Source organism: Mustela erminea, chromosome 19 (genome assembly GCF_009829155.1).
Source record: "Mustela erminea isolate mMusErm1 chromosome 19, mMusErm1.Pri, whole genome shotgun sequence".
Taxonomy (NCBI): domain Eukaryota; kingdom Metazoa; phylum Chordata; class Mammalia; order Carnivora; family Mustelidae; genus Mustela; species Mustela erminea.
The window spans coordinates 27842250-27869843 of NC_045632.1; the positions used below are offsets into that span (position 1 = coordinate 27842250).

Below are 27594 nucleotides of genomic sequence, written 5' to 3' on the forward strand. Positions count from 1 at the left end.
TCCCAGCTCATCCCTCAAGGCATCTAGAGAAGCCTCCAGTTGGAAGGGACCCAAAGACCACGTCATCCAGCCCAGCTTTTACCAGGTCAAGCACCTCTGCGAGCATTCCTGCCAAAGGCTGTCCAGAGCTGGCCGGCACACCTCCAGGGAAGGGAGGTGGTCACGCCGGTCACTGCCTCCCAGCGCACTGCCAGGTCAGGGACTCTGACGATGTGGGAAAGAGTGCACAGACAGGAGGGGCCCATGGGGGACAATACCCATCTTGAGTTTGGAGGCTTGTGAGCGGCTCTGGCACCAGCGGGGGATGTAGGGAGGGTGGGCACGCACACAAACAGGCTTCAGAAGCCACAGTCCCCAGCGCCGCGTGATTTTCGAGATCTCTCCTAAAACACATGGAACTTTCTGGAAGCCTCTGTCCTAGAGCACGGCTCTAGACTCCAGCGGAAGGTCCGTGAGACATCTCCTCCCGTGTCACCACACACAAGAAACGACCCGTCTTGCGCGTGGCTGTTTTATGTGTCTTCTAAATCTCTTGTCGCGTGCCGGACGACAACAGTTAACGTCTTTGCCGCTACGCAACACTGGGCCAGGCACCTGCAGCGCCTCAAGGAGAGGGGCCGGACCCGGCGCCGCGGTGCCCCTCCATGCCAAAGACCAAACAGAGTTTTCATGACTGCGCGAGGTACGGGAGGCCAAAAATTTTCCAATCTCACAAATCGTGTTTTTCTTGCCTTTCAATATTGTAGGGGGGATTCCATGGGTTTCTAACGCTTGCCACTCACTCAACTTAATAACTGGTTATATTAACATCTCCCCTATTCTCCTTCTATTTACTCTCGCTTGGGAGTTAATGAACTCGTAGCTAAGGGAACCCTCTAACACGCGCACATAATCACGGCCGCCTCCCCCGCCCCAGGGAAGGGGCTTCATATATGCCTGTGAGACGAATGAGGACAGCAGCCCCGCCGGCTCCGGCTAAGAGCATGCCGTCGTCATCCTCCTGCTTGAAGCAAGTTCCCAGGACAGCAGGAGCCCCCGAGTGCTAAGGACGGCCCAGCCCCCACCAAAGGTTAATATGGTTTAATTACCAGCGTTTTAAAATCACCATGTCCCAATCGCATGGAATTCATCGGCCAGTTACTTCTAGAATTCGACATATTTCCGCAGGTTATTGGGACTCTCCTGGGAACTTGAACCCAGCCAGGGATGTGGTCACCTGCCTGTGGATCTTCTCCTCTTGGGCGGAGGGGTGAGAAGCCTCCCTCGGTGGGAAATAGCCCCTTGCCATCCATTCTGAAGAACAGCCTGGAAGACACACACGTGCACCCTGGACGGCCCCAACCGCAAACTCAGTTTACCTGCCACAGCAGGTGCAGGGAGTTTAGTCTCCCAAAATGCTCTGATGGGGAAATACGTCCCAAAGGACAAGTTGGAGAAAGGATGGTGTGCAGCCCCACACTCAGAAGCAGGCATCAGCTCCTCCCCTCCACACGATCGGTCCCTTCCGGCCACCATCACCCTGGTTCAAGACGGTGTCACCTCTTCCCCTCGACGACGGCACAGCCTCCCGGGCCCGTCCAGCCACCTGTGAAACCCTGAGTGGATGCCTGCTGTATGTTAAGCACTAGAACGTCCTTCTTGTCCCAACTATACCTGCCAACAGTGGGAAACAGTTTATCCACGAACCTCACCATCAGAAGGACCCACGTCAGGGATTTGTTTTAAGGGCTTTTTAGGGGCGCCTAGGGGGCTCCGTCAATTAAGCCATTAAGCGTCTGGCTTTGGCTCAGGTCATGATCCCAGAGTCCCTGGGATCGAGTCCTGCAACAGGCTCCCTGCTCACCAAGGAGCCTGCTTCTCTGCCTCTGCCCTTCCCCTGCTGGTGCACGCTCTCTCACTCTCTCCCAAATAAATAAATAAAATGCTTTCCTAAATAAATAAATAAATAAACGATTTTAAAAATGATCATCCTTTTAAAAAAATATATATTACTCCCTTGATCTCCTAAAAGAATGACACTCCAAGGCTAAAGCATAATGGCAAGGAACGCACATTTAGGTGACGGAACTTTAAAGAAATGCGCAGACGTGATTGCCATAAAAGTCTGGCAAGTGGTCACTTCTGGAAGGAGGAAGGGGGTTATGACCACACGGGCCTCCGGGGTGGCTGGCCAAATTCCATCTCTAAACCCAGCTTCGAAGAATTCCCTCAGTCCTAAATTGGTCTGTGGGGCATCTGTATCTGTTTTTCATCTTAAAATAAAACAGGTCGCCCCTTAGTCCTGTTCTCTTTCACTGTACTGAGCCTATGAAGAGATTTCTGGGGGGGGGGGGGCACCTGGGGGGCTCAGTCATTAAGCGTCTGCCTTCGGCTCAGATCATGATCCCAGGGTCCTGGGATCGAGTCCCGCATCGGGCTCCCTGCTCGGTGGGGAGCCCACTTCTCCCTCTGTCTGCTGCTCCCCCTGCTTGTGTGCGCTCTCGCTCGCTCTCTCTCTCTCTCCCGGGCAAATAAATCCAGTCCTTTTTAAAAATTTTAAAAATAAAAAAATAAAGTCTCCAGTCAAATATTAAAAGAGAGAGAGAGATTTCTGGTCATGGACACCCCTACTGGGCTGTAAGCTCTATTATGGCCCAGGTCACACCTGACTTGCTTACTACAACCCCAGTGCCTCAGGTTGTTGAATGAAGGAGACAAAGAATGAATGAATGAATGAATGAATGCGCCTTCCACAGGAGCTGTCTGCTCCAGACTATACTCAGGGACCAGGAGCCACACGTGCCCTCCTTACCATGGACCCAGGGGTGCCTAAGCCAGGGCTTGGCACACAAGAGATGGGTGACACATTTTTATAAAATAAACCAGTGAAAAAAACCAACTATGCCAGGCAGAGGGGACACAAAAATGACCAAGGCATGGTCTTCCCATCAAGGACCTCCTCATCGAGCAAGGAGAGGCACGAACCAGACCATGTGGTGAAGGCGAAGGTGGAAAATGCACAGGGGGTGACGTAAGCAGCATGAGGAGCAATCAGGAAGGGCTTCTCGGAAGAGAGGACACAGAGCTGATTCTTGAAGGAAAAGCCAGAAATTCCCTGCACTGGGAGGTAGGACAAGCACCTCCCAAGAGGTGCTCAGGGTCTCCACAGCCCCACTGACGTCTCCACAAATCATCTGCCATATCTGCTGCTTCTGCCACAAGTCCTGTCCCGAAATTCCTCATGTCGTGCTGTTCCCACCACCTCCCTTCTAGCGTGCATGCACGTGCGTGCACACACATACGCACACACACACACACACACACACACACGCACACTGAGAATGTGCCTCCCACATACAGTGTGACCTGGGACACAGGACTTGCACACTTCCCAGCCACTCCGTGAGGCATCCGTGCACCCAGACCAGAGGACAGAGGCTTACAGGGGCCAAACGACTCCCCTGAGACCAGGCCGCAAAGGTGTAGAAAAAACGGACATCAGAAGGCCTGAACTCCACTTTCCATGCATAGAAAAGTAAAGGGCTCTCCACCCCCTCCCCATCCCACTGTCATTCAGAACATCAAAATGACACTTCAGGTTCCCCCAAGACCCTCCTCACTGAGGGGCTGTTGAGTACTGACCTCTGTCTCTTATCCTCCACGTCCGTCTAGAACACTGGCAAGGCCAAGCCCAGGACTGGCCCTAGAATACGTTCCTCAAATAATTTCGGAGGCAAGGAGCTCAGTAAAAAGCCACAACCCCCACACCTCTGAAACGCAAGCTTTGCCCCCTGTGCTTCTTTCCATGTCCCTTTTCTACTGAGATTTAACTCCACTGCTGTAAAGGGCTCAAATCTCTCTCTCTCTTTTTTTAGATTTTATTTTAAAGTGATCTCTACACCCAACGAGGGGCTTGAACTCACAACCCTGAAATCAAGAGTCTCCTGTTCCACTGACCGAGCCAGCCAGGCATCTGCACAAAGGACTCAAATGTTAAGGGAAGTGGGTGGCGAGTTTTTCCAGAAGACATTCCCAGCACCCACAGGCTCCCTCTGTCCCTCCCAGCCAGGCCCTCCAAGGGCAGTCTCAGCCCAGCCTCTTCCCCAGATGCAGCTCTGTCCTCTTTTCTGCCTGACTTCTCTCACTTATCCTTAGGTCTGGGAGATACATCCTGTTTTTGGGTGTGGCGGCAGGTAGCTCGTTCCATTGCTGTGTTTGTACTTTTCTTTTTTCTTTTCTTTTTTTTTAAGATTTTATTTATTTATTTGACAGAGAGAGAGAGCGATCACAAGTAGGCAGAGAGGCAGGCAGAGAGAGAAGGGGAAGCAGGATCCCTGCTGAGCAGAGAGCCTGATGCAGGGATTGATCCCAGGACCCTGGGATCATGACCTGAGCCGAAGGCAGAGGATTAACCCACTGAGCCACCCAGGTGCCCCTGTACTTTTTTCTTAATGCTTGTTTTTGTAAAGATCAGGTCCTGTCTGGTCCTTTTTTTCCCCCTCGGTGTCACGGACGAGGCTCAAGGAGTAGATCATAGGACCCGCTCATCCCGTATTTCTGTCCCACAGCTTGTGCGGTTGCTGCTTTGAGGTGTAAAGCATTCCTATTCCCGTGGCTGGAACCAAACTAGAGAGCACAGAGCTCCCTCTCCTCCTCCATGAGCCTCTGCTGCTCCGGCTCCAGGGGTGGAGGGACACAGGGAAGGGGCTGTGTCAATGGGTCCCCCAATCCCAGGGCTGAACTGTGGCAGGAAGGAAGCTGAGGGGACTGGTCTCAGCCAGAGCCTCACCACACCCGGGCCCACAGGGGTCCTTCATCCAAGTCGGGACAGGACAAGACCACACTGTCCCGGTTCCTTCTCATTCCGCCGCCAGACAAAGCTCTACAGGAAGGGCTGTAAGACGGCACAGCCATGGTGGGAAACAGCATGGCGGGTCTTCAGAACATCAGGCAACCCAGGCATCCATCACAGGGCGAGTGGAGAACAAAATCTGGTCAGTGCGCACAAGGGAACGTGATTCAGCCTTCCAAAGGAAGGCGGCCCCGACACCTGCTCCACCATGGACGAGCCTCGAGGACGTGAGGCTGAGGGACACGAGCCAGTCACACCAGGGGCGAGCCTGCAGGGCCCCGCTGCTGTGAGTATCTAGCAAAGTCGGATTCAGAGACCACGCAGGATGGAGGCTGGCAGGGGCCGGGGGAGAGGGAAATGCGGACCTGGTGTTCGGGGAGGACAGAGTTTTAGCTGAGGGAAGACAGAGAGTTCTGGAGCTGGAAAGTGGTGCTGGTTATGCACCAGGGCGCACAGGCTTAGCGCCACGGGACTGTACACCCGAAAATGGTTAAGATGTGAATTTTATGTTAGATGTACTTTACCACGGTTTGGGGTTTTTTTTTTTTTTTTTTTAAGTTTTAACGGGAAAATGTGTCAAACGCTGAGAAAGGATAGAGCAGGCAGATGTAAGAAAAAGCGAAACAGAAGTCATGATACTAATATAAGACAGAAATGCAATTCAAGGGGCGCCTGGGTGGCTCAGTGGGTTAAAGCCTCTGTCTTTGGCTCAGGTCGTGATCCCGGGGTCCTGGGATGGAGCCCCGCATCGGGCTCTCTGCTCCGCGGGGAGCCTGCTTCCTCCTCTCTCTCTGCCTACTTGTGATCTCTTTCTGTCAAATAAATAAATAATTTTTTTTAAAAAAAAGGCAATTCGAGGCAAATATTGTTAAATGAGAATGGTTTCGGAATTTTTTTTATTCTTAAAAGAGAGAGAGATGGGGCTGGAGGGGAAAAGGGAGAGAGGGAGACTCTTAAGCAGGCTCTACCCAGCTCGGAGCCTGACTGGGGGCTTGATCTCACGACCTTAAGATCATGATGAGAGTCAGACATTTACCGACTGAGCCTCCCAGGTGCCCCTCAGATTTTTGTAAAAGTGAGGTTTACAGGGATGCCTGGGTGGCTCAGTGGGTTAAGCGTCTGCCTCTGGCTCAGGTCACAATCTCAGGGTCCAGGGATCGAGCACCGCATCAGGCTCACTGCTCAGCAGGGAGCCTGCTTCCCCCTCTCTTTCTGCCTGTCTCTCTGCCTACTTGTGATCTCTCTCTGTATGTCAAATAAATAAATAAAATCTAAAAAAAAAAAAAAAAAAAAAAAAAAAGTGAGGTTTACAGCCACAGTAAGTCCAAAGAGGGGGTAAGGTGCAGAAGAGCATAGAATGTCCAACCAGAGAGAAAAAGCACAGTGCAAGGCTCCTGTCTTCTCTCTCACTTGCTCCCCACATCCCAGCCAGAGAAAGCAGCACTTGAGGCAGGCAAGAAAACACACCAGCTTCTGTCAGACACACTCACTGACAGTCAGACTCACTGACGCAGGGGCAGTGAGACACCCTTCTTTAGACGTGGGCATCCACGCTTCTCTCCAATCTTGGACCCTTCAGAGCAATACCCAGACTCTGAATGACTCCCCTTCCTCTGTCTTCTTTAGAAGGACGTTTTGTCCCCGGGAGGACCCAGGACACTCAGAACACTGCAGGTCTGAGCCCAATCACAGAGAGTCTCTCTGCCTCCCACCGAGGACCCATCTGGAACAGGAACAAAAATTCCCCTGCTTCTTGGCAATAAAAGCAACAACCCCCAGCCCTGCACACTAAGCCCACTTCCTTGGAGCCCAGGCTCGATACGGCATTATCCTCCACTTCACAACCGTGCTAGGAGCCAGGGACCATTGGCTCCATTTTACAGAAGGGAAAACCAAGGCTTAGGGAAGTTAAATTACTAAACTCGGGTCGCAAGCCGCAAGCGCGAGGCAGAGCTAGGATTCGTGTAGGACCCGGCAGACTCTAGAGCCCAATTTTTACCCATCGGACTATTGTGTCCTTCCAAGACATTCAAACAACCTGAGGGATTTCACAGGCTGGAAACCAGAATTCAGAATTCCGAGCCTGAATCAGGTACACCAAGACCAAACCTTCCCTTAGCAATAATATTGATTTATACAGACAGTTTCAAGGTTCCAAATCATATCTAAGAATCCATGTGATCCAACAGATCAGTGAGGAGATAGGCGAGGTTTTGTTGTCATCCACAGAGGATACAAAACTCTCTGAGGAATGACCAGAGAGGCACACGAACCATCAAAAGTCACACAGCAAGTTCCCAGGGAACCAGCCCTCATCCGAAGACAGTCACCCCACGAGGCCCCCCAGGAAGACCCCCTCAGATACAACATTCCAGCAAGCACTGGGACACAGGGAATTCTCCAAAGTCCATGCAGCCCTCCTGTCAGGCCACTGCTCGCTGCCTGCCTGCCGGTCTGACGCGCTGCCCTCCGTTTTTCATCGCTAATTAATTTGGATGGAGATGTCTTTAAACTGAGACTTACGTCGGGTCCTCCCCACTGTCTGTGAACCAATTTCATTACAACAGAAACTGTGTTGCCAAAATGAGAAATCCCCTCCTTTTCAGGCCTGTGCCCTTGAAGGCATCTTATTAGAAAAGACCATTTCTTAATTAACATTTTTGATCTTTAATCCATTACACATCCCTCTAATCCTGTACGGAGGTGCGGCTGGCCCACTTCCGCGGGCTGGCTCTGGGCTGCGCGAGGCTGGCAATTTCAGCACTGAGGGCTCGCGCACAGCTGGACTCCGCCGCGGACAGTCTGGGGCTCCCAGACACCACCCCCGGTCCAGCCGCCGGTGCCGATCCCGAGCGGGAGCCGGGGAGGGAGGGGGCCTGGCGCAGACACCCCCGGAAGGGCCAGTCTGCAGACGAGAGTTCGCTTCATTAACCCCTGAACCCCATCTCTTCTCGCCCCAGAATGGTTTCTAGCAAAGGCGGTTTCCGCCAAGCGTGAGGGCCGCCGCCCGGCTGGTCCTCCTGCCCATTTGCACGAATCTCAAGCAACCTGATCACGTCTGCACAAAGAGCTGGTCCCGTCAAGGTCAGGGGGGCCCGGTTTGGAAAGCTTCGGACCTGCCTGGTGACTCCCTCCTTCCTGGAAGCCTTTCTTCCTTCGGTTTTGCACACCTCATCTTGCCTTCAGCGCTGATGCCTCTCGGGTCAAAGTCCTCGACTCTATTCTGTCAGAGCTCACTCCCAGCTATAAGTGCCAGCCACACAGACCCAGATATGTCCTCGGTCCCCTCCTCCCCATAGCGCTGGGCCACACAAGTCCCACTCAATCTCCCAGAGACATCCCCAACTTGCCCTCAACTTGCAGCCGAAAGCCGACTCTGGGGCCCCACCCCCCCACCCTGTATCAGAGCAGCTCCTCCCAGGACCCCACCCCCCAGCTGCTCACCTCCAGCCACCCCGCTGCCTTGGAGCTTTGGAGTCACCCTTACTTCCTCCCCCAACCAGGCACACATTCTGAACCGACCTCCAAAAGAAATTCCTAATCTGATGTCTTCTCACCTCGTGGCCTGGGTCCCAGCCCCCATCATCTCCCACCGGGGCAAGGCCTTCCCTCTAGCCCCCTTCCCTCTAGCCCAAACCTCTAGCCCTTCCCTCTAGCCCACACACAGCATGGGAATCCAGACTCCCGGTCTAGTGCTCCTCCCTTCTGCCCCTAGCCTTCCTTCAACTCAGAGTAAAATCCAGTGTCCACCAAGAAAGACTCAAGGTCTGCCTGCTTCCCTCCCACTCCATCCTGACCTCTCCTCCCCTTCCCCACTTCCCTGGCCTCACCTCCCCCCCCTCCCCCCGCAAACCTCACCTCCTATCCATCCCATTGACCTCACCTCCTTCCCCACCACCGCCCCCCGCCCCCATGACCTCCCTGGCCTCACCTCCTTCCCCACACCTTCCCGGCCTCACCTCCCCCACCACCACCTCTCTGGCCTCACCTCTTGCCCCCCTTGCCCTGGCTCCCTCTACTCCAGCCACAGGGACCCTCCTGTCCTTCAACAGGCCCAACACATCCCCATGGCAGGACAGAAGGCTGCTCCCACCCCTCTGCTTGGCTCATACCCTCTCTTGCGCAAACACCCCTCCTGGACACAGAAGCCTCTCTGAGCACCCTGCAGACGCCCCCTCCTCCCCACCACCCCATCGCTCTCTAACTGACCGCCCTGCGTGTCCCAGAAAAACATATTCTATTCCCCAGCCCTTAGTAGGTGCTCAGTCACACCTGTGGCTGCAAGAATGCCAGCTGTTGGGGTCCACCAGTGGTGACGCAGGCTCCCAGCGTCAAGAGGCGGTCCCACAACACCAGCACCAGCACTCACCCAGCAGCAACTGAGAAGGTGGTCTGACGTTCAGTAGAACTTCCTGGTGCCGTGCATTTGGAAAAACTGCCCATCACTGAATAAAGCAGAGCTTGAGCCCTGGGCTGGATTACTAGAGAGGGGACAGGGGAAGAAAATGCAGTCCAGGGGCGGGGGAGGTGGAGCCTATGAACAGTTCAGGAAGAGGGACAGGCCGGCACTTGGTCCTTCACAGACTCAGAAGGACGGGATGGGGGTTCATGAACCGGGAGGCACATACGCAAAGGCCGCACAGAGGGCAGGGATGGGGCTGGGCCCGGAAGGAATCTGGCGCAGGATGGGGGCATTCCAGAAGGGGGACACAGGCCAAGCGAGGCATGGGCTAGAATGAGGGCAGAGAGCACAGGACGGAACTCCAGCAAGAGGCCACTTTGTGACTTGGGGAGTCCTCCCACCCACCCCAACTCTTGAGCTACATGTACGAGTGAGACTCTCCACAGGGAACCCCCTGCCTCACCTGCCTCACCCCACCCATGACCTCCCAAGGCTCCTGGTGGCCCCCAAGCCTGGCCAACCTCAGAGGTGGGCCCAGAGCATGGGAATCCAGACTCCCAGTCTAGTGCTCCTACCATCGCCACCCTCTAGGTTCGCTCTTTGCCCACTGCCCTATCAGCCCAGACCTTGAACTGAGCCCTGAAGGTCATCATGCTGCAAAGCCTGAGGTCAAGGGCCCTTCCCCCCAGCAGCACTAGGTCAAGGCACTCTGCTTCCACACCCCAGGCCGGGGATGGAGGGGGGCCATTGGAGGAGCCATGGGGCTGGGTATGATCCTGGCGCCAGACAGGCTCCTTTTAGGGAAACCCTGCCTCAGCCAGAACAGTAGGTCCCCCCAGTGGGTCTGCCCAGGATCTGGGCTGGGGGTGATGCCAAGAAGAGCCCCAAGGAGAACACCCATGACGGGGACCATTCACACACCCCTGCCCTTGCACGTGGACCCCACACACCCCCTTCCAAACCTGTGCATCAGACACCGGCCCTTCCCCGGTGCCCTGTGTGGGGTCCCAGTGTGGGGAGGGGGGAGGAGTGGGGAGGGTTGCGTGCCGGGTTCTAAAGTCAGCCCGTGAGGCAAAAACGTCACCCGTCCTGAGATTCAGCAGCCGTGGCTGGGATACACATGGGAAGATAATGGCCAATGAGGGGCCTGGCTCCTCTGTCAGGTGTGAGGGAGAAGATGCGCATTGTAGAACCCCAGAGTCGCAGCTACCTGAGGCTCCTGAGGGAGCAGCAGATCCCCCCAGAGCTCAGGCTCACTCGGGCAGCCCCCGCGACTCGAACTGCCAGCTCTCTTCACATTGTTACTGCCTTCTTTATTTGGGCGAATGTGCATCTTAATTGGGAGAAGTTAAATGGACCAGGAATGCCCTAAGTCTGCTCAGACGCTGGTCAACAAGGTAGCGAGGTGGGATTAGGTGTGTGCCGTGCTGCAGACCTGCTGTGTGGCACTGGGCAAGACTCCTAGCCTCTCTGAGGGACAGTGTCTGCATATGGGAAACAGGCATGAGAACACCATCTGCGGTCCGAATGCTACTTCAGGGGTTCATAGAGCTAATGTCTGTGGAAATGCCTGCTGGAGGGAGGTGAGAGGACACAGTGACAAGCACACAGGCCTTGGGGACAGAGAGAGCCAAATTCAAATCCGAGCCAGGCACCGGTGTCTGGAGGAGGACACACACAAACTCCAGGCCAGAGCCACAGGGACGTGTGGCAGCCAGCCACCAAAATGATGACTCTTCCCTAAGGGGTGGGTCCTCGGCAGCCCCGCCCCAGACCCCTGGGGGTCCCCAGACTCCACAGGGTTGCAAGAGTCAGGGGCTCTGGCTGAAATCCCAGGCTGGCCGTCTCTTTCTCTCTCCACATTTGGGGAAGGCATTTCCTCCTTCTCGGGGCCTGCGGGTCAGGTTTCCACCCAGATGGAAAGTCCCACCCAGGGGCCCCCAAAGGAGAGCTCACCATGGAAACTCCATGGGGTGCCTGCCAGACACAGGGGTACGTGGCCCCGGGCGGGCCTTCCTGGGGCCAAGCCTACAGTCCTGCCAGCAGGAGGGGGAAGGGCCAGGAGGGGGCTCTGGACTTCAGATCAGGCCCACAGCACTATTCATACACACAAAGAGTGGGTATGTGTGAGCGGATCTGGGGATGTGGATATACATTTAGGCATGGGTCTACAGACGGACCCCAGCCCCGAGTCCTCCTAACACCCCTGAGCCTCAGTTTTCCTGACTGTGCCCCCTGCACCAACCCCAACCACTCAAATAAGACGAGTAAATACAAAATCCTATAAAAAGGGAACAAAAGATGGGGACTGCTACACAAGTCCACAAACCATGGCCAGAGTACGGTCTAGGCAGAGGGGCCCCAGTGCCTGACACACCTCGCCAGCTGCTGAGCTCAAAACATAAGGATACAAAGAGAGGTCCCAAAGTCCGCCCGAAGACTCCATGAGGGGGGCGCCCGGCTGGCTCAGTTGATCGAGCATCTGACTCTTGGTTCCAGCTCAGGTCATGGTCTCGAGGTCATGAGATGGAGCCCCGCGTTGGGCTCCATCCTGTGGGGCAAGTCTGCTTGGGGTTCTCTCCCTCTACCCTCCACATGCATGCATGCTCTCTCTCCTCTCTCTCAAAAAAAAAAAAGAAAGAAAGAAATCTTTTAAAAAAAAAAAAAAAAAAAAAGGCTTTATAAGCTGGGGATAAGGGTCCTCAGAAGCAGGTAGGGGCTAGTTTCTGAAGTCAAAAGTTTGCAGAACCCTCCAGAAGCAACCCAGCAATCCTGGGCATGTCCAGGGCTCTTCGAGGTCCCCCATTGAAGAACCCCATTCCATTACATCGAAGCAGGCCCTCGGGCAAGTCACCTGAGCAGCTGCCCCAGGACGCAACCTGGCTTGGCCCAGCCCCCTCCGGGCAGCTCCGCAAGGAAGTTCGCAGCTGCGGTGTGCACTTAGGCCCCGAGCATTCTTCCAGGGTCAATTTAAGAAAGAACTCTAGGAAAGTTGTTTCTGCATCGTGTGCCAAATTGTTACTGAGACCGTGGCTGTTGTTTGTTCAATGATTAATGAGGCTCCGCAGAGTAAATTCCTAAGCATTTAGTGCCAGGGAAAAACATTTGTCTGTCCCCAGTGCGTGAGTCGGGAAGAGGCGGCCAAGCCTCCCTCCATCCGATTTCTCCTTTGGCCTGAGCTGCCGGGAAGCTCACCTACACAGTGACCCATACCTGGGGCTTCGGACGTAATTAGTTCTTTCATCTGTTATTTTAGCTGCCCAGCGATGTAAGGCCATTTCATCTCATTCCATTAATAACACCCAGAGCCAGTGTTGACAGGTACTTGCTCTATGCTGGGCTCCGTGCTGAGCACGTGACCTCTACATTCCCACTCATCCTTGCAAGGGGCGGGCACAAGCTAGGGCTTCGGTATCCCCACTTTACAGATCAGGAAACTGAGTCCTGAGACGGTGACCAACTCAGCCAAGTGTGTCCTCACAGCTAAGAACGGAAGAACATGGCTCTCATGTCCTCCCTCTAGAATGTGGGTCCTGGAGCGTCGGATACCACTGCATCCTTGGGGCCAAGTATGGTCCAAACAGACACCTGCAAATTAGATGTTGAACAAATCTAATTAGTGGGGAGCCTCTCCCCAAAATTAGTGCTGGGTGAGATCCAGCCCTGAGACAAAGGTGTGTTTGTTTCAAAATCCATGCTCAGACTCCTGGTGGGGTTTTTGTTGGTTTTTGGTTTTTGGGGGTTTTTTTTAAGTCTTTAGGACTTGGCCAAGCTAACCCTGACCTTATCATCAAACATAACCCTAACCCTAACCTTAGGCTTAAACATACCCCTAACCACGGTACTAAACCTAAGCTTACTTCCAGCCCAATCCCAGACAAATTAATTAGCAGCCAATAGAAAGCACACTGCCCAGCCTCATCCTTGGTTCTGTGGGGCAAGCCCTCCAGCCACAAAGGCCAGCAGTGGCAGAAACTCGGCTTCCAGCGCAGATGGTGGGAGCATGCGGGGTCTGCAACGGGGAGAGGTCAGCAGAGCCGGGGGTCAGGTTTCCCCTCCTGGGAGGCCCAGGCAGACCTGAGCAGGGCAGGCCCAGCCCCGCAGGCCTGGAGCAGCAGACAGTGGAGTGGGCATGTCCTGCCGGCCCCCGGATCACAGGAGCGGCTACTCTGGCCTATGAGGGCCAGCCCAGCGGGTGGGGAGGAGATGCCCTGCCCCGCTTCCTGCCCATTTGCGGCTGGCGAGGAGCCCCGCAGCCAGCACAGGAAATAACAGGGGCCCCCAGAGGCCGCCCATGCAGGCCCTGCTCCGAAGCCGCCCAGGGAGGGAAGGAGGCCATTGTCGCTCTTTGTTTCGGTTTCCCCAGCATTGCCTGGGCTCCAAGAGGCCCCTGGGAGCTAACAAAGCTTCCCCCAAACCCGCAGCTGCCCGGCCTCCCTCAGCCCGACCCTGGGGACAGGCCCACCAGGCCCCTTGGACTCTTAAAGTGGCAGGTGCAGGGTGGAAATGAAGTCATGTCCAAGTTGCGGCTGGGGGGGCGCCTGTGGGCCAGAGCAGGCCATGCAGGCGAACAGACAGATGGGCACTGGGGTCTGTGTCTGCACACGGGTCAGCCCCGCACCAGGCCCAGCAGCAGGGGTTTGAATCTTTGGACAGAAAGTATGTCTAAGGCACCGAGGGTACAACAAAGAAACCAAAGAAAAGCAGAGAAAGAAAATAGAGAGCACAGAACAACCCGGTCGTCTTGAACAGCCGCACAGTCCCTGTCCTTGAGGAGACACAGCACAGAAGCAGGACTTTTCTGCTCATTTGCAAGCCCAGGGGCGTGCTGCGTGCGTGTGCCTGTCTCTCTCCCTACACGTTTGAAGGGTGTGCCTATGCACACTGCGTACATGTGCACATGTGTTCCTGCACTCCTGCCTGCATGCGCGTGTCTGCATGTGTTCATACTTGAGTCTGTGAGGATGCATGTGCATGGTAGGGTACGTGCGAGGTGTGGAGGCCAAGTATATGAACGTGTATGTGCCCTGGGGGCTGGAGGGGTGACATGTGTGAATATGTGTCTGTACATGCGTGTTGTGGGTACAGCTATGTCTGTGTGAAGGTGTGTGGGTGTATGTACATGTATGTATATGCACACACCTGCCCCCACAATCGTTGGTGGGTCAACGATCAGCCATCACTCATTCCTATACTGGCCCTGCCACCCCACTCCCCTCGGGTATGTCACTATAGCGACTTCGTTAGGGCTCTTAGTATCTCCACTCATCTCCACTCAGTCCCAGCCACTGAACTAGCAACAAGGAAAGGGGGCCCTGGACTCAGATAAAACCAGCCCAGGCTCAAATCCTTGCTCTGGCTCCATGAGCTCAGAAAGCCTGCACCAGGCTCTCAGCCCCTCTGAGTCTCAACTGCCCTCTGTGAGATGGTACACTTCCCACAAGCTGTGCTTCGGGAGAGTTAAATGAGATCATGTGTGCTGCAGCCCAGCCTCAAACCCGGCACCATGGACTAATAACTAGATGGCTGTTATTTTTACTGTTATTGTTACTACAGTTGCTGGTAGCCAGAGCTAGTTGCTGAAGATACAACAGTGAGCAAAACAGGCACTACCCCTGCCTCCCCAAGCTTGTGGGGTTTGCAAAGTATTTTCCCGTAAGATGTAGAAAGGCAGAAGCAAAAAACATCCTATTTACTGGATTCAGTATCCGTCCAATGTCTTAACTACCAACAAGTATGGCCAGCAGCCATCAGTTAAAGCCAGTAACCACAATGAAGGAGAAAAGAATTATTAGTGTAGGCAAGAAAAAAAATGGGGTTTTTGACCCAAGCAGGCATCAGTTAGCCAGGTTCAGACTAATACATACATGGAGTGGTGTGTATGTACGTGCACACACTCCAGGATTTTAGGAGAAGGTCGGCTGAGAACAGCAGCCTAACCCCCATGGGCCACATTCAGCCTATAGCAGGATACTGGCTGATGCAGTGCTGACCATCCCCAATCCAGGAGCCAGGCGCTGCAGAGTGCCCGCCCAGGAAGCCAAGAGTGGCCAGGCAGCATGACTGGGCTGACCCTGGCCATTTCCTACTAGGCACTGACCCACGCTGCACAGTTGGTGCATCAAGCCTTGCCCAGGGCACACCCTCACAGCCTTTGCCTTTCAGAGCAAACCCTGCCCACCAACCCACTGACTGGCACCCAAGCCCACCGAAGCCATCTCCACTTTGGAAACAAGCAACACCCCCACCAACCTGGGTCAGCATGAGTTAGTACTCAGTCCTAACCCAGCCATGCCCACTGCGATGACAAATGACACAGAGTCCCTGCCTCAGAGAAAGCCCAAGTCCATGCAAGAGGTGAAAACCAGCAAGACGAGCCCCACTCCGTGGTTTCACTCCCATGAAACCACTGGCCAGGCTCGGGGTAGACGAGGAGGCTGAAGAGAGACACCACACATGCTCCTTCACACACCCCTGGCGCCAGCACACATGCACACATGCACACATGTGCATGGGCTCTGCACACACGTGCTCATGGCAGAGAGGGTACAGAGGACATGACCAGAGGGTAGCCCGGCAGGGGCCCCTTGCTGGTCCAGACCCAAAGGAAAGGGCGGGCAGGAAACAGCACATCCCCCTCACAGAACAGGTCCCAGTCATCCCTGGGGACCCAGGATGCAGTACAGAGGGGTGCAAAGGCCCTGGGGACTCCAGGGGTCTGAGTCAAGGCTGTCGCATCTGGATATGCACACACACACACACACAAAAAAAAAAAAAAAACCACACGCATGTGCACACATGCACATACACAAGTACATGCCTCCATGTGCACGCACGGCACAGATGCCCTACACCTCATGGACTGCTCACCATGGTAACAGAGTGGCCACCTCTCAGCTCCAGTCCCCCCAAAGGTTTCCAGGCCTCTTGGGCTGGAGGAAGCAGCGCTAACAAAGGCGCAGGCCCGCTGGCCTGGCCAGGGGTCCGAGGCACAGACCAGCCGGCGCATGCCTGCCACACTCCCCTGGTGAGCTTAGGGCCACCGTGTCTTCCTGCCCAGCCTGCCTGGTTCCACTTAGCTCAACTCCCCACAGACGTCCTGGCCGAGCTAATGAGAAACTCCACAGCCGGCCCCACATAAAAACGCATTTCATAAGTCTTTAAAATGCTGGAAAATTATACATCTATTTAGGCCTTTTCTATTCCTTTAAAATGTCCCCTGGTCCACATCGAGAGGATGACTGGGTTGGGGGTTCAAGCTCGAGAGGTGGACAGCTGGAACCAAAGGAAGCCTGGGCCATCTGTCGTTGGCCACGGCATCCTGGCCACAGGGACTGGGACACACCCACAGCGGAGCGCAGGGTGCAGGGTCACTCAGGGAAGAATTCAAGTGAAGGACCTGGCAAGGGGTGGGGAGAAACAGGGGTCCAAGTTCCTCCAGCCTGGACTTGAAGATGGAAAGAGAAAGTCAGAAGACGCTGGGAGCACCTAAGAAAAAGAGCACCTACTACACCGAGGTCCTCATCGTGGTACTATTTATAAGAGCCAAAAGAGGAAAAGTAGTCCAAATGCCCCGCAGGGGAGGGGCCGTTAGAAATGCGAATGCCCAGCCGCCCAGCGACCCCGATGGGACTTCTAAGATAGAAGGCTTCGTGGGCCCGGGGCTTACGGGAAGCTCGGGACGGGAGCCACGCGGATTCCACCGTGCTCGTGGATTTCATCTAGATAAGCTGGTTGGTACAGGACGGAGCTGGAAAGGGGGCTGAGAGAAACAGAAGGGGCAGGGGTGCAGAAGCAGAGGCCGTAGGTAGAGCTTCTAAGAAGTCGTTGAAATAATAAACACACACTCTTGAAAAAACACAAGTGGGATGGCGAGACAGCTCCGAGAAGGTTCGGAAGTATAAGCTGGGCTGCCCAGAGGGGCCTCGACGCCCAGCGTGAAAGGCCCAGTTTTCCAGACATTTCTGTCCACTTCACCGTCAGAACCTCGGGGTGCAGGATGGCAGAGCCAGAATGAAAGGAAAAGGAAAGGCTTCCAGCACCCCTTCTCTATGGGGCCCCCAGGATACCAGCCACCTAGACGCTACTCTAATTTCTCACCCAAGCAGGTCCCAGAGCCCGCAGCCCAGTTACCAGCCTCCCCTGTGACCCGCACCCATGCCCAACACACAGCTACCCCAGTGGGAAGGCAGGCTGGGGCGGGGCATGCGGGAGCGTCTGCCCCCCACCCCCGTGTTTCCCTAGCCTCTGAGATGGGAAATGTATACAAGGTCTTCAAAACATGCATCTCCCTCTCCTCCTGGGCAGAGGAGTGAGACCCTTTCACCTGACCCAGGAGGGACCTGGGCACAAAGCTGAGTCTCTCACCAAGCCTCTGGATTCCCTCTACGATGAACAGCCTGGACAACACCCTCACAGGCAGCTTGGCTAGTGAAAGTTTTGGTGCTACGTTCTCACATCAGCTGCCTCGGTTCAAATCTTGGCTCTGCCACTTCCTGCTCGTGTAACTTTTAAAACAAGTCACTAGCATCTCTGTGCCTCAGTTTCTAGATGTGAACCAAGAAGGAGGGTTGGCTCCCAGAAGTCATTTCTAAATGATGTTTCCATCAATCAGGACAATGAGACCTGTTGAGGTAGCAGGAAGGCTCAAAACTCTGATCACCCCGGTAAGGTCTCAGGCCACTGCAAACTACTATTTTTTTTTTTTAAAGATTTTATTTATTTATTTGACAGACAGAGATCACAGTAGGCAGGGAGAGAGAAGGAAGCAGACTCCCCGCTGAGCAGAGAGTCCGATGCGGGACTCGATCCCAGGACCCTGAGATCATGACCTGAGCCGAAGGCAGAGGCTTTAACCCACTGAGCCACCCAGGTGCCCCGCAAACTACTATTTTTATCGAGCGTTCCTCTCTAGTCCCTAGAGGGTCTGTCGTCACCTGGCTACCCTGCCCAGGCACTGACAATGAGTGTATGTCAGAGTAACTGTTTCCCATCTCCAGATCACCCCACCAACCCTCCTCCCACTACATCCCCAAGCTTGCGCCCACACTGCCATGTTGGAAGGAAGCCCAACCTGTCCTAAGCCCAGCCGGGAGAGCTGAAAGGCTCCAGTGACACTGTGACCAGACAGTTATAGAGAAATGAGCCCCCCCAGTCCCCGGTCAAACTCGGTGATCAGAGCAAGGATGGCAAAGCTCAGTTTGGTTGGACTGGTTCACTGAAAACCCACATCGTAGGGCTTACGCTCATCCTGGTGCCTGCCACTTGGAGACCACGTTCCAAAACGCTTGAAGGAAAGGAGAAGAAGCACTGAAGAGAAGACAGGCCTCCTCAGAGGGGAAGTTGGTGGGAGGGCGGGGCAGGGGGACAGAGAGGTCCCTCTGGGAAGGGCACCCTTAACAACCTCTTAACTGGTGACCAGGCTGAAACCAGCTGGCAGAAGGCCTTTCTGTGACCTGAATAAAGTTGTTTTTTTTTTTAATGAGTTGTCCAAAATGAGATACCTTTTCACATTTAGGAAGGCTAGGATAAAAATTTTCTTAATTTTTTTTTAAAGATTTTATTTATTTATTTGACAGAGAGAGAGAGATCACAAGTAGGCAGAGAGGCAGGCAGAGAGAGAGGAAGAAGCAGGCTCCCTGCTAAGCAGAGAGCCCAATGCGGCACTCGATCCCAAGACCCTGGGATCATGACCTGAGCCAAAGGCAGAGGCTTTAACCCAGGCTCCCCAAAATTTTTTTTTAATTTTTAAAAAGGAAAATAACAACTGTTGGTGAAGATACGGAGAAACTGGAACCTCCACACATTATTGGTGGGAGCGTGAAATGCGGCAGCCATTGTGAGCAGCAGTTCGGCCGTTCCTCAAAAAGTCACACAGAGTCACCATAGGACTCAGCAGTTCCACTCCTGGGTGTATGCCCCCCGGAGCTGAAAATGAGTATTCCAGCAGAGCCCGGCACACGGGAGTTCGCAGCAGCGTATTCACGACAGCCCGAAGGGGGAAAATAACCCAAACGTCCATTAATAGACGAAGAGAGAAACAAAATGTGATCTTCCCATACAACAGAACATTATTTAGCCATAACAAAGAATGCAGGACTGGTACAGGCTATGATTTAGATAAACCTTAAAAATATTAGGCGACACAGGGGCCCCTGGTGGCTCAGTCAGTTGGGAGTCCAATTCTCGGTTTCTGCTCGTCATGATCCTGGGGTCCTGAGATGGAGTCCCACATCGGACTCCCTGCTCAGCGGGGAGCCTGCTTCTCTCTCTACCCTTTCCCCCCCGTGTGTGACCTCTCTCTCTCAAATAAACAACTTTTTAAAAAATGATAAATACAGAGACGCCTGGGTGGCTCAGTCGGTTAACCGGCTGCCTTCGGCTCAGGTCACGATTCCATGGTCCCGGGATTGAGTCCCACATGTGGCTCCCTGCTGGGTGGGGCGTCTGCTTCTCCCTCTGCCCCCTGCCTGCTTGTGTTCTCCCTCATGCTCTCTCTTGCTCTCTCTCTCTGGCAAATTGATAAATAAAATCTTTAAAAATAATTATAATAATAATAAATACATAAATATACACAAACTCAGATGACCCGGCAGCTCTGGGTCTGGTCCCTGGCACCATGTGCCTCTAGCAGGACCTGTCACATTTTACCACAGACCCTCCCCAGCCTGCCCCCTCACCTGGGCCACAGGCCAGCCTTAGGACAGGGAAGACCTCTTTGGGGCTCTCCCAAAAGACTTCTCATCTCGAAGGCATTCAGACCCACGAACTTCCCTGAAATCACACGTGAAATGTTCCCGCTGGTTGCTCAAAGGCATCCGTGGCTCAAAACAGGTTCTGAATCATGCTTCAATTATCTCCTTATAAGCTATCAGCTCCCTCATCACACCCCCGACCATGGGTTAAAAAAAAAAAAATCAGGATCCAACAGGGAATGATTTAAAACCCCAGCTCTACTATGCTCCCCCCAGCCTGGGTGTAGGGTCAGTGCTCAGTCCCGGGGCTCTGCTCTCAGGAGCCCGGTGTCTGCTGGCGAGGGGCAGGAGGAGGCCGGGGCTCCCCCACTCCCGGGAAGCCCGGACAGAGAACACTGCTGCGGGCGGGCTCTCCATCACTGTCAGGGGCCTGACCCGAGGGCACAGACTCAGCAGGTCGGGTTGTTCCTGGGGGTGGTGACCACAGGGTCCCCCAGGGCAGGGGAACCTGGAGGAGGCCAGAGGTGAGCAGAGAGCACACAGAGCATTCTACTTCTTTATTGGGGTTCTCCATCATGCTCCCAGAGCCAGGGCAAAGCGGGTGAGGGGGAAGGGCACCACGCCAAACTTGCAGCCTGGCTGGCTGCTGGGCCCCCTTAGGAAAGGAGCTGCCCATGCTCCTCCCGGTGAAACGCGCTCAGCCCATCCTGCTCACCGCGCCCTGGATTCCTTTGGTCGGAGGAGCCCAAGACCCTCTGTGGCTGGTACCCCCAGGGACCCTCGTGAAACCCTCACAATGCCCCCCACCCCGGGTCTGGTTCGCCCTCACTGCCCCTCCGGCGCCAGGCAGCGTGGAGGTGAGACCACAGGGTCTGGCCGCAGGAGGACTCAGGTTCGAGTCCCCTCTCCACAGTTTGCTGGCCGGGGACCTCGGATCTGCTGCCACACAGCTCTGAGCCTCCTTTCCCCGTCCGCCAAATGAAGACGGCAGTTCTCAGAGCAGTGCCAAGGGCGGCTCGGGGAGGCTCTGCTCCCCATAATCTTCCTTGGCACCTGCCCCCATTCTCTGATGCGGCCAAGTGACATTTTCTCAGCTTAATGAAAAGCGTTATACTAAAGCAGCTTTAACCAGGCCGCTGGCCCCGTCCGCCACCAGATGGCCGGCCCTAAACCTGCCCGTGGAGAAGCCCTGGAGCAGCTTCTGGAAAGAGCCCCCGCCTCGCGGGGCTGTGGGGATGGCTGGAGGAGAGAGCGCAGGGAAAGTGTTCACCCCGCGCCGGGCACGCACCAAGTCAGGGCTCAACAAATGTGACATCACCCTCGTCCAGCGCTGCCTCGCAAACTGACTTCGTCCCTTCACCCAGGATTTGCACCAGCTCACGACCCCCAAGCTCAGGGAATCCAAGCGGACTTCTGTAGCCCAAGCCCAATGAACTTGGGAAGGAAAATGTACTGCATGCACTGTAAAAAAATCACCAGAAATGGGCCAAAGAAAACAAAATCCATTGCTTGGCTGAGGATTATCCAGAGCCCGGATGCTTTGCCCTCCCTCTCTCCATCTCCGAGCGGACCATCCGAAGCTGACTGGCACCACGGAGTCCCTGAGGACTAGAGAGGACTCACGAAGAGCCGCGTACCTCTTTCTGCACACGCGTACGGGGCCTGCTCAGCTCTTGGCTGGAAACGGACAAATCCCGCCACCTCCATGATGCCCGGGCATCCCAGAGAGCCCCTGAGGTTCCACAGTGGCAGCAGAGACCCCAAGACCGGCAGGGCCCCCATACAGCCCCTCGGCATCTCAGACGGAGAGAGAGTTCCCTGCGCTAGGGAGGCATCAGTAGGGCCCCCCACCGGACGCAGGGCTGTCCTCCTCCACGACTGATGCACTGCCCTCCCTGCACCGCACTGCTGTTCCTGTCTGTCTCCACGGCCTCCAGCACCATTGGGAAAGCAGCCAGGTGGCAGGACCTTATACAGACACCACGCTGGACACTTTCCTGGTTCGGGGGTTTGGAAGGGGATCGTTTTCAGAGTTGGCCGAAGCCTGAGCTCATGCACCCCAATGTGGGTCAGGGTCCCTGGAGGAGACATGGAGATTTATAATCTCACTGTGTTTCCACCAACCCCGGGAGTGTGTCTCCCCTGCACAGAAAGAGATGGGACAGGGGTTTTGCAGTCCCTTCCTCCAGCCTACCGAGTGTGGACCCTCAGGTCTGTCCTAACCCTGAACTCTTCTGAAAATGTGAGCACTGCCCCCCTCGTTCTGGCTTCGGACAAAACCTCTCTCCCATGGAGAGAGCCCCTGTCACCAAGGGCCAGGCACCTGCAGATACGACGGTGCCCAAAACTGAATCAGCCAGGACCCTTCAGACTCTCCAAGCAGCGTCCCCATCGTGCGGGAAAGAGCACTGGACACGGAGCCCAGGAACCCAGGTTCGCTAGCTGTCCACTCCCCTTCTATACCAGCATTTCCCAAATCTCAGTCATTTGCAAACCATCTTCATGATTTTTGCTCAACCCAAGCATTATGCGCCATTACTTAAAACTGTCAACGCAATTTTCTCACTTACATGAATTTAGCATCAATCACAAATAGCCATTAAATCACAAATCCAATGTATAACCATCTGAGCATTAAATGTTCATATGCCTGATGCCTCACACCACATTTCTGGAACTACTGACCCAGAGCAAAGTTCCCTCTGTGCCTCAGTTTCCCCAGCTAGAAGACAAGAAAGTTGGACTAAATGATTCCGTAAAAGTCTTCTCGGGTCAAAGATTCCTTAAGATTGGCTTGCCTCCAGCTCCGTCAGGAATCCAGAACCCGCCGGTCAGGATCCTAGGACAGGGACGAGGCCGAAGAGGCTGCGCCTACTGGACTAGGAGCCGAGGCCATTGCCCAGAGAGGTGTTGGCCAGATGCAGAGCAAACAGGAGTCATACCTTCCACTCAGGAGCTCCCAGGGACCACAGCCAGTTCTAATCCCAAGTTCCACAGGCAGCTCCAAAGTGTAGGACTTTCGAGTTAGGAAAACTTTATCCCTTCACTTCTTTTTAGAGCTGGGGAAACTGAGGCACAGAGGAGCTCATGCAAGGACAGAAGTGAGCCAAAAACCCAAGTCCCCTGACTGCCAAGTCACCAGCATCACCCGATGGGGGCCACGCACCCCAGAAGTCTGAACTTCCCAATTACCTCCCCCTAGAGGCATGGGCTCGAATTGCCAGCCTGGGAGAGCAGAGCAGCCCCGTCTGGGAGGGGAAGTCTGGGGACTGTGATTTCGACTGGAGTTTAAACATCCTATTAAAGTGGGTTTTATGCAATTAGACTGGAATGAATGTGCAGTGAGGCCCATGGCAGGGGGCTTCAAAGCCTGTGTCGCGGAGGTATCGTGGTCCATCAGAACGCGCCCACAAGAAGGAAACGTGGTCCCCCAGGAGAATAGGGCATATTAGTCTCCGTATGTAATAGATTTTATTGACCATATGGAACTGATATAAAAATCGTGTGCACGGGGTAGTCTGGCCTGGAGACAGGAATGTGACATGAAGAATATGATTTCTATAACCAGCTGGGTGGCTTCCTGAGTTCCTGAGCCCACCCCCCCAGGACCCCCAGCAACTCCCCCAGCAGCCCCCGGGCATTTACCTGATGCTGTCACGGAGGAATCCCAGGCCAGCGAGAAGTCCGAGGCCTCCCCCTCTTCAACTGAAAGAGAGAATAGAGATGGGCCTGTGAGTTTTGAAACTGTACAAACAGGCCATCAGGGTGGGGAATAGGGCAAGGAAGAAGGGTCATTTGTGGGGGTCCTTCTAATACCCACAATCAGAAGCAAGGGGATAGAGCCTACAAAGAAGCTTTTGTTGGTTTCACAGAAACGTAAAATAATCAGAATAAAATCTGAATAGCAAGTAAGTGCTGGATCAGTATGGTTTCCCCACCTCCGTGTCCCTAACAGACATCATGAGTCAATCACAGCACGGCCTAGAGCCAGATGCCACATCAGGATCTTTCTTAACGTGCTCCCGCTGATCACGATCTATGATCAGAGTTTCCACTGGAGGTAAAGTCATTTGTCACTCGCAGGAAGACGGCAGAGACTCAGACCTCTCCCTGATCCCGCAGACACTGTCCTCCTCCCAAAAGCTTCTTAAACCACCACTGAAATTTGACAGCTTGTTTGTGAAACAAATAAGATCACTCTCAGAGGTTGGAAGAACACACGGCGCTGTTGTTCACACTGAGACACCTGGCCCACAGATAGACTTCGGGATATGCTAAGGTCCAGTGGTCAGCAGTCACTGCCTGTAACATCAGAAAAGAACTCACCTCTACACCCTGCCCCTGAGCCCACAGAACAATGCTGCACAGGGATGGGGCACCTCCACCCTCCTGTACCCCAGCATGGAAGACCAGGCTGGTGGAGATGGAGGCCAAGCACAAGGGGAGCACGGGAGGAACTCTATTCGACATAATAAAGCTCTTATCCTGGAATTAATCCCAGTCTGGGGCACGTAATAATATTAAAGCTGGGTTATGGAGTCTGTAAAAATGGAACTTTGTTTAAGCCAAAAATGTGCATACACAGTATTTTCCAGATTTAACGGTCTCTGAAGTTCTACGCATGTGCAGGCTGAAGCTAGCAGGTCCCGCCCATGCCCTCTGCACCGTCACTGTCTTCCGTGGGCATACACGGTGAGCCAGGAGCAGTGCGGAGAGCTTCCCATCAATACCACATGTACGCCTCATCAACGGCCTCCCAGAGAGGCGAAGCGACGTGCCCGAGGTCTTACACAGTTACAGGGAGTACATGCGGAGTTTGGGCTAAAACCCACAAGCGGGTCTGAAGGGCAGATCGATGCATCCTGAAACCACCGTATACAGAGGCACAAGAGGACGCTGTCCAGGATCCTAGCAGCTCGGGACTCATAAGCAGCACCCCCTGCCCTTCCCACGGAAGGCAGGTCCACAAGCATGCTGGGCAGCCGAGCAGTGAGAAGAGCACGCAGGCTAGGCTATCGTCCTGGATTCGAATCCCAATTCTGCCTCTCGAGCAAATTACTGAACCTCTAGGCTTCAGTCTTGGCATCTTGAAGGCAGCTCATAACGGTCCCTGAGCCATAGGGTGGCAGGAAGACTTGCGTGCAGTGTTGGAGGCCCCTGCTGGAGAGGGGCTCAGGCACTCGGCAGGTTTAGCGCTGGGACTCAAACAGCTCTGGGAATTAACAAGTCCGGCTCTGCAGGGCACGGCCCCTTTGATCATGTATCTGTCCCAGCTCCCACTCCCCAGCCAGAGCCTCACAGACCACACCTGAGGGGGGACGTCCACGACAAGGAGAAACAGGCCAAGGAACACTAACAGAGGGTTCTCTCCTTCCCAAGTTTGCGTCATAAGAGTAGAGATGCAGAATCCAGACGATGAAAGGCAGGGGCGAGCTGGGGTGAGGCCAAGTCTCTTGCCCTAACTCAGCGAGTTACAGCTGCGGTGGGTTTTCAAGCCCACCGCTGTGTAAATATGAATCAAGACCTCGCACCAGACAAAACGGATCTTACTCACTAAGTTGATTCCAACCAGACAGCCCCCGAAACCTGGGCGGACGATGCGTCCAACGATCGGAAGCCAGCCGTGCGAGAAGGGAGCTGTTGTTAACAGCGTCCACAGCCACACCTGAAAATCCATTTCCTTCGCACCTCACCATTCACTCACTTCAAGATCTACGCATTTTGCCTCTATTAAGAAATCATTCTCAGGGGGCACCTGGGTGGCTCAGTGGATTAAGCCGCTGCCTTCGGCTCAGGTCATGATCTCAGGGTCCTGGGATCGAGTCCCGCATCGGGCTCTCTGCTCAGCAGGGAGCCTGCTTCCTCCTCTCTCTCTCTGCCTGCCTCTTTGCCTACTTGTAATCTCTCTCTGTCAAATAAATAAATAAAATCTTTAAAAAAAAAAAGAAAGAAAGAAAGAAAGAAAGAAACCATTCTCAGTCTGTAAGGTTGCCATGAGGCGATTCTGTTGGTCACCTTCAGCAAGGTCTTCAGCATGGTCCGTACGGGTACCATGTCGGTCACAGGCACCGTGACGTTAATGCATGACCCCAGTTCTCCCTTGGTGTGCAGTGTACCCCGGGTACCAGGACAGACAGCCCCGTGTCCTCTGGTTGAGAAGTGTGACCTTCCAGATCTGAAGGTCTGGGGGCTGTCCCCAAAATGCCACATCCTTCCGTCCTTAAGATCTGGCTTCCGCCATCATGGGAAGGCTGAAGACATCTTCCATTTTGGAGCTCTAGGGAGGATTCCAGGCTCTCTTCCCAAAGACGAGAAGCCTGCAGAGGTGGCAGAGGAGGGCGACCCGATACTGGCCGGCTGGGGAAGTTCAAATTGGCCGACGTCGCCATAGGCAAGTGGCCGCGTCACACCGCCATCTCCAGAACCACGTCTCTCACAGCAAGGAGCTGTGGGCCAGCCCACCCGGTGCCAGGGGACATGAAAGCATTTTCCTACACCTGCTGACATGTACCCCACTAACATCCCATCCCTACATTTCATCTATTAAAGGTAGAAACACACCATGCTTCATGTGTTCCTGATGGGAACAAGCCATGGCTTTGGGGTTGAGGGTCGAGCATCTCAGAGAAAAGGCTACAGCACTGTGGCCCATCGGCGTAACACCCAACGGGGCTGTCCCGCTGGCCAGAGGAGTTAGGTGCTTTCCGGAGACTTTCCCAGACTCTCCCTCTAACTCTTTAATTTAAAGGTATTTGACACCACTGAGGCCAAAGCACACCCTCACCCTGTCCCATCTCAAGGGGAACACAGGGATGTCTGCTCCTGTGAATGATGGCCATTGGCAAGAGTAGGGTAGGTACACAAAGCCAGTGTGCACACAACAAGAGGTAGTGTGGGTACAGGGTGTAAGCACGGGGAGAGGGCACAGAGAGTGTGAACACAAAGGGCCAGGGGCCAGGTGCGGCAGCAAGTACGGATACACAGAGGGGAGGCAGGGCCTGTGTTCACATTGGAGCGTGCACAGGATATATTAACCATAGCTTTTAGGCTGTGTTAAGAAGGATTCTGAAGCTCTATCAAGGCTTCTAACAGATCAGAATTCCATAGTCTCTCTCTGCACTGGGATCTGGGACGATCAAGTCCTGGATGTCTGCTTGTCCCATGGGAGCATACAGCTCATGAGCCTCACCAGACACTGCCTCCCCAACTCAGCAGCAGGCTCGTAAGGGACAACAACTCTCCTGCTCCAGAAGGGCCCACAGCCTGTCCCTGCGCACCAGGATGGCCTTGTCATCAACATATGCCAGTGAGGCCCAAAGAGTGTGTGAGCTGGGCTTCAGAGCTTGGGAAACCCAGCAGCACGGGACACGGGGCACCAGGTGGGCACGTGTGTAAGCCGCCTCCCCAGGGCCACTTCCTCCAGCGGGGCAGGTGTCAAGGTCAGACAGAACCTGGGTTGGTTGGTCAGACGTAGGAAATCTTAGGACAAGTTCTAAGGCAGACTGTCAGGAGGTGAACGAGAGAGATGAAGAGAAGTAAGTACTGACCCAAGGGCCAGAGGAAGACCCCAGCAAGGTCAGCAGGGCCCAGGAACCCTCCGTCCCTCCTCCCAAAGCCACGCCAGTGCCAGCTGCTTGGCCAGGCTTCAAGGATCTGAGAAGGCCCTG

At 54.5% G+C, this 27594-nt stretch overlaps 1 protein-coding gene across 1 annotated transcript in view; it reads right to left on the reverse strand.

Moving 5' to 3' along the window:
• ZNF423 (zinc finger protein 423) overlaps positions 1–27594 on the reverse strand; it is a 332667-nt gene that overhangs the window by 245733 nt on the left and 59340 nt on the right. Inside the window, exon 2 of the mRNA XM_032323398.1 lies at positions 23573–23632. Within this exon, the coding sequence (XP_032179289.1) occupies positions 23573–23632 (60 nt within the window). The remainder of the gene's footprint in view (positions 1–23572; positions 23633–27594) is intronic.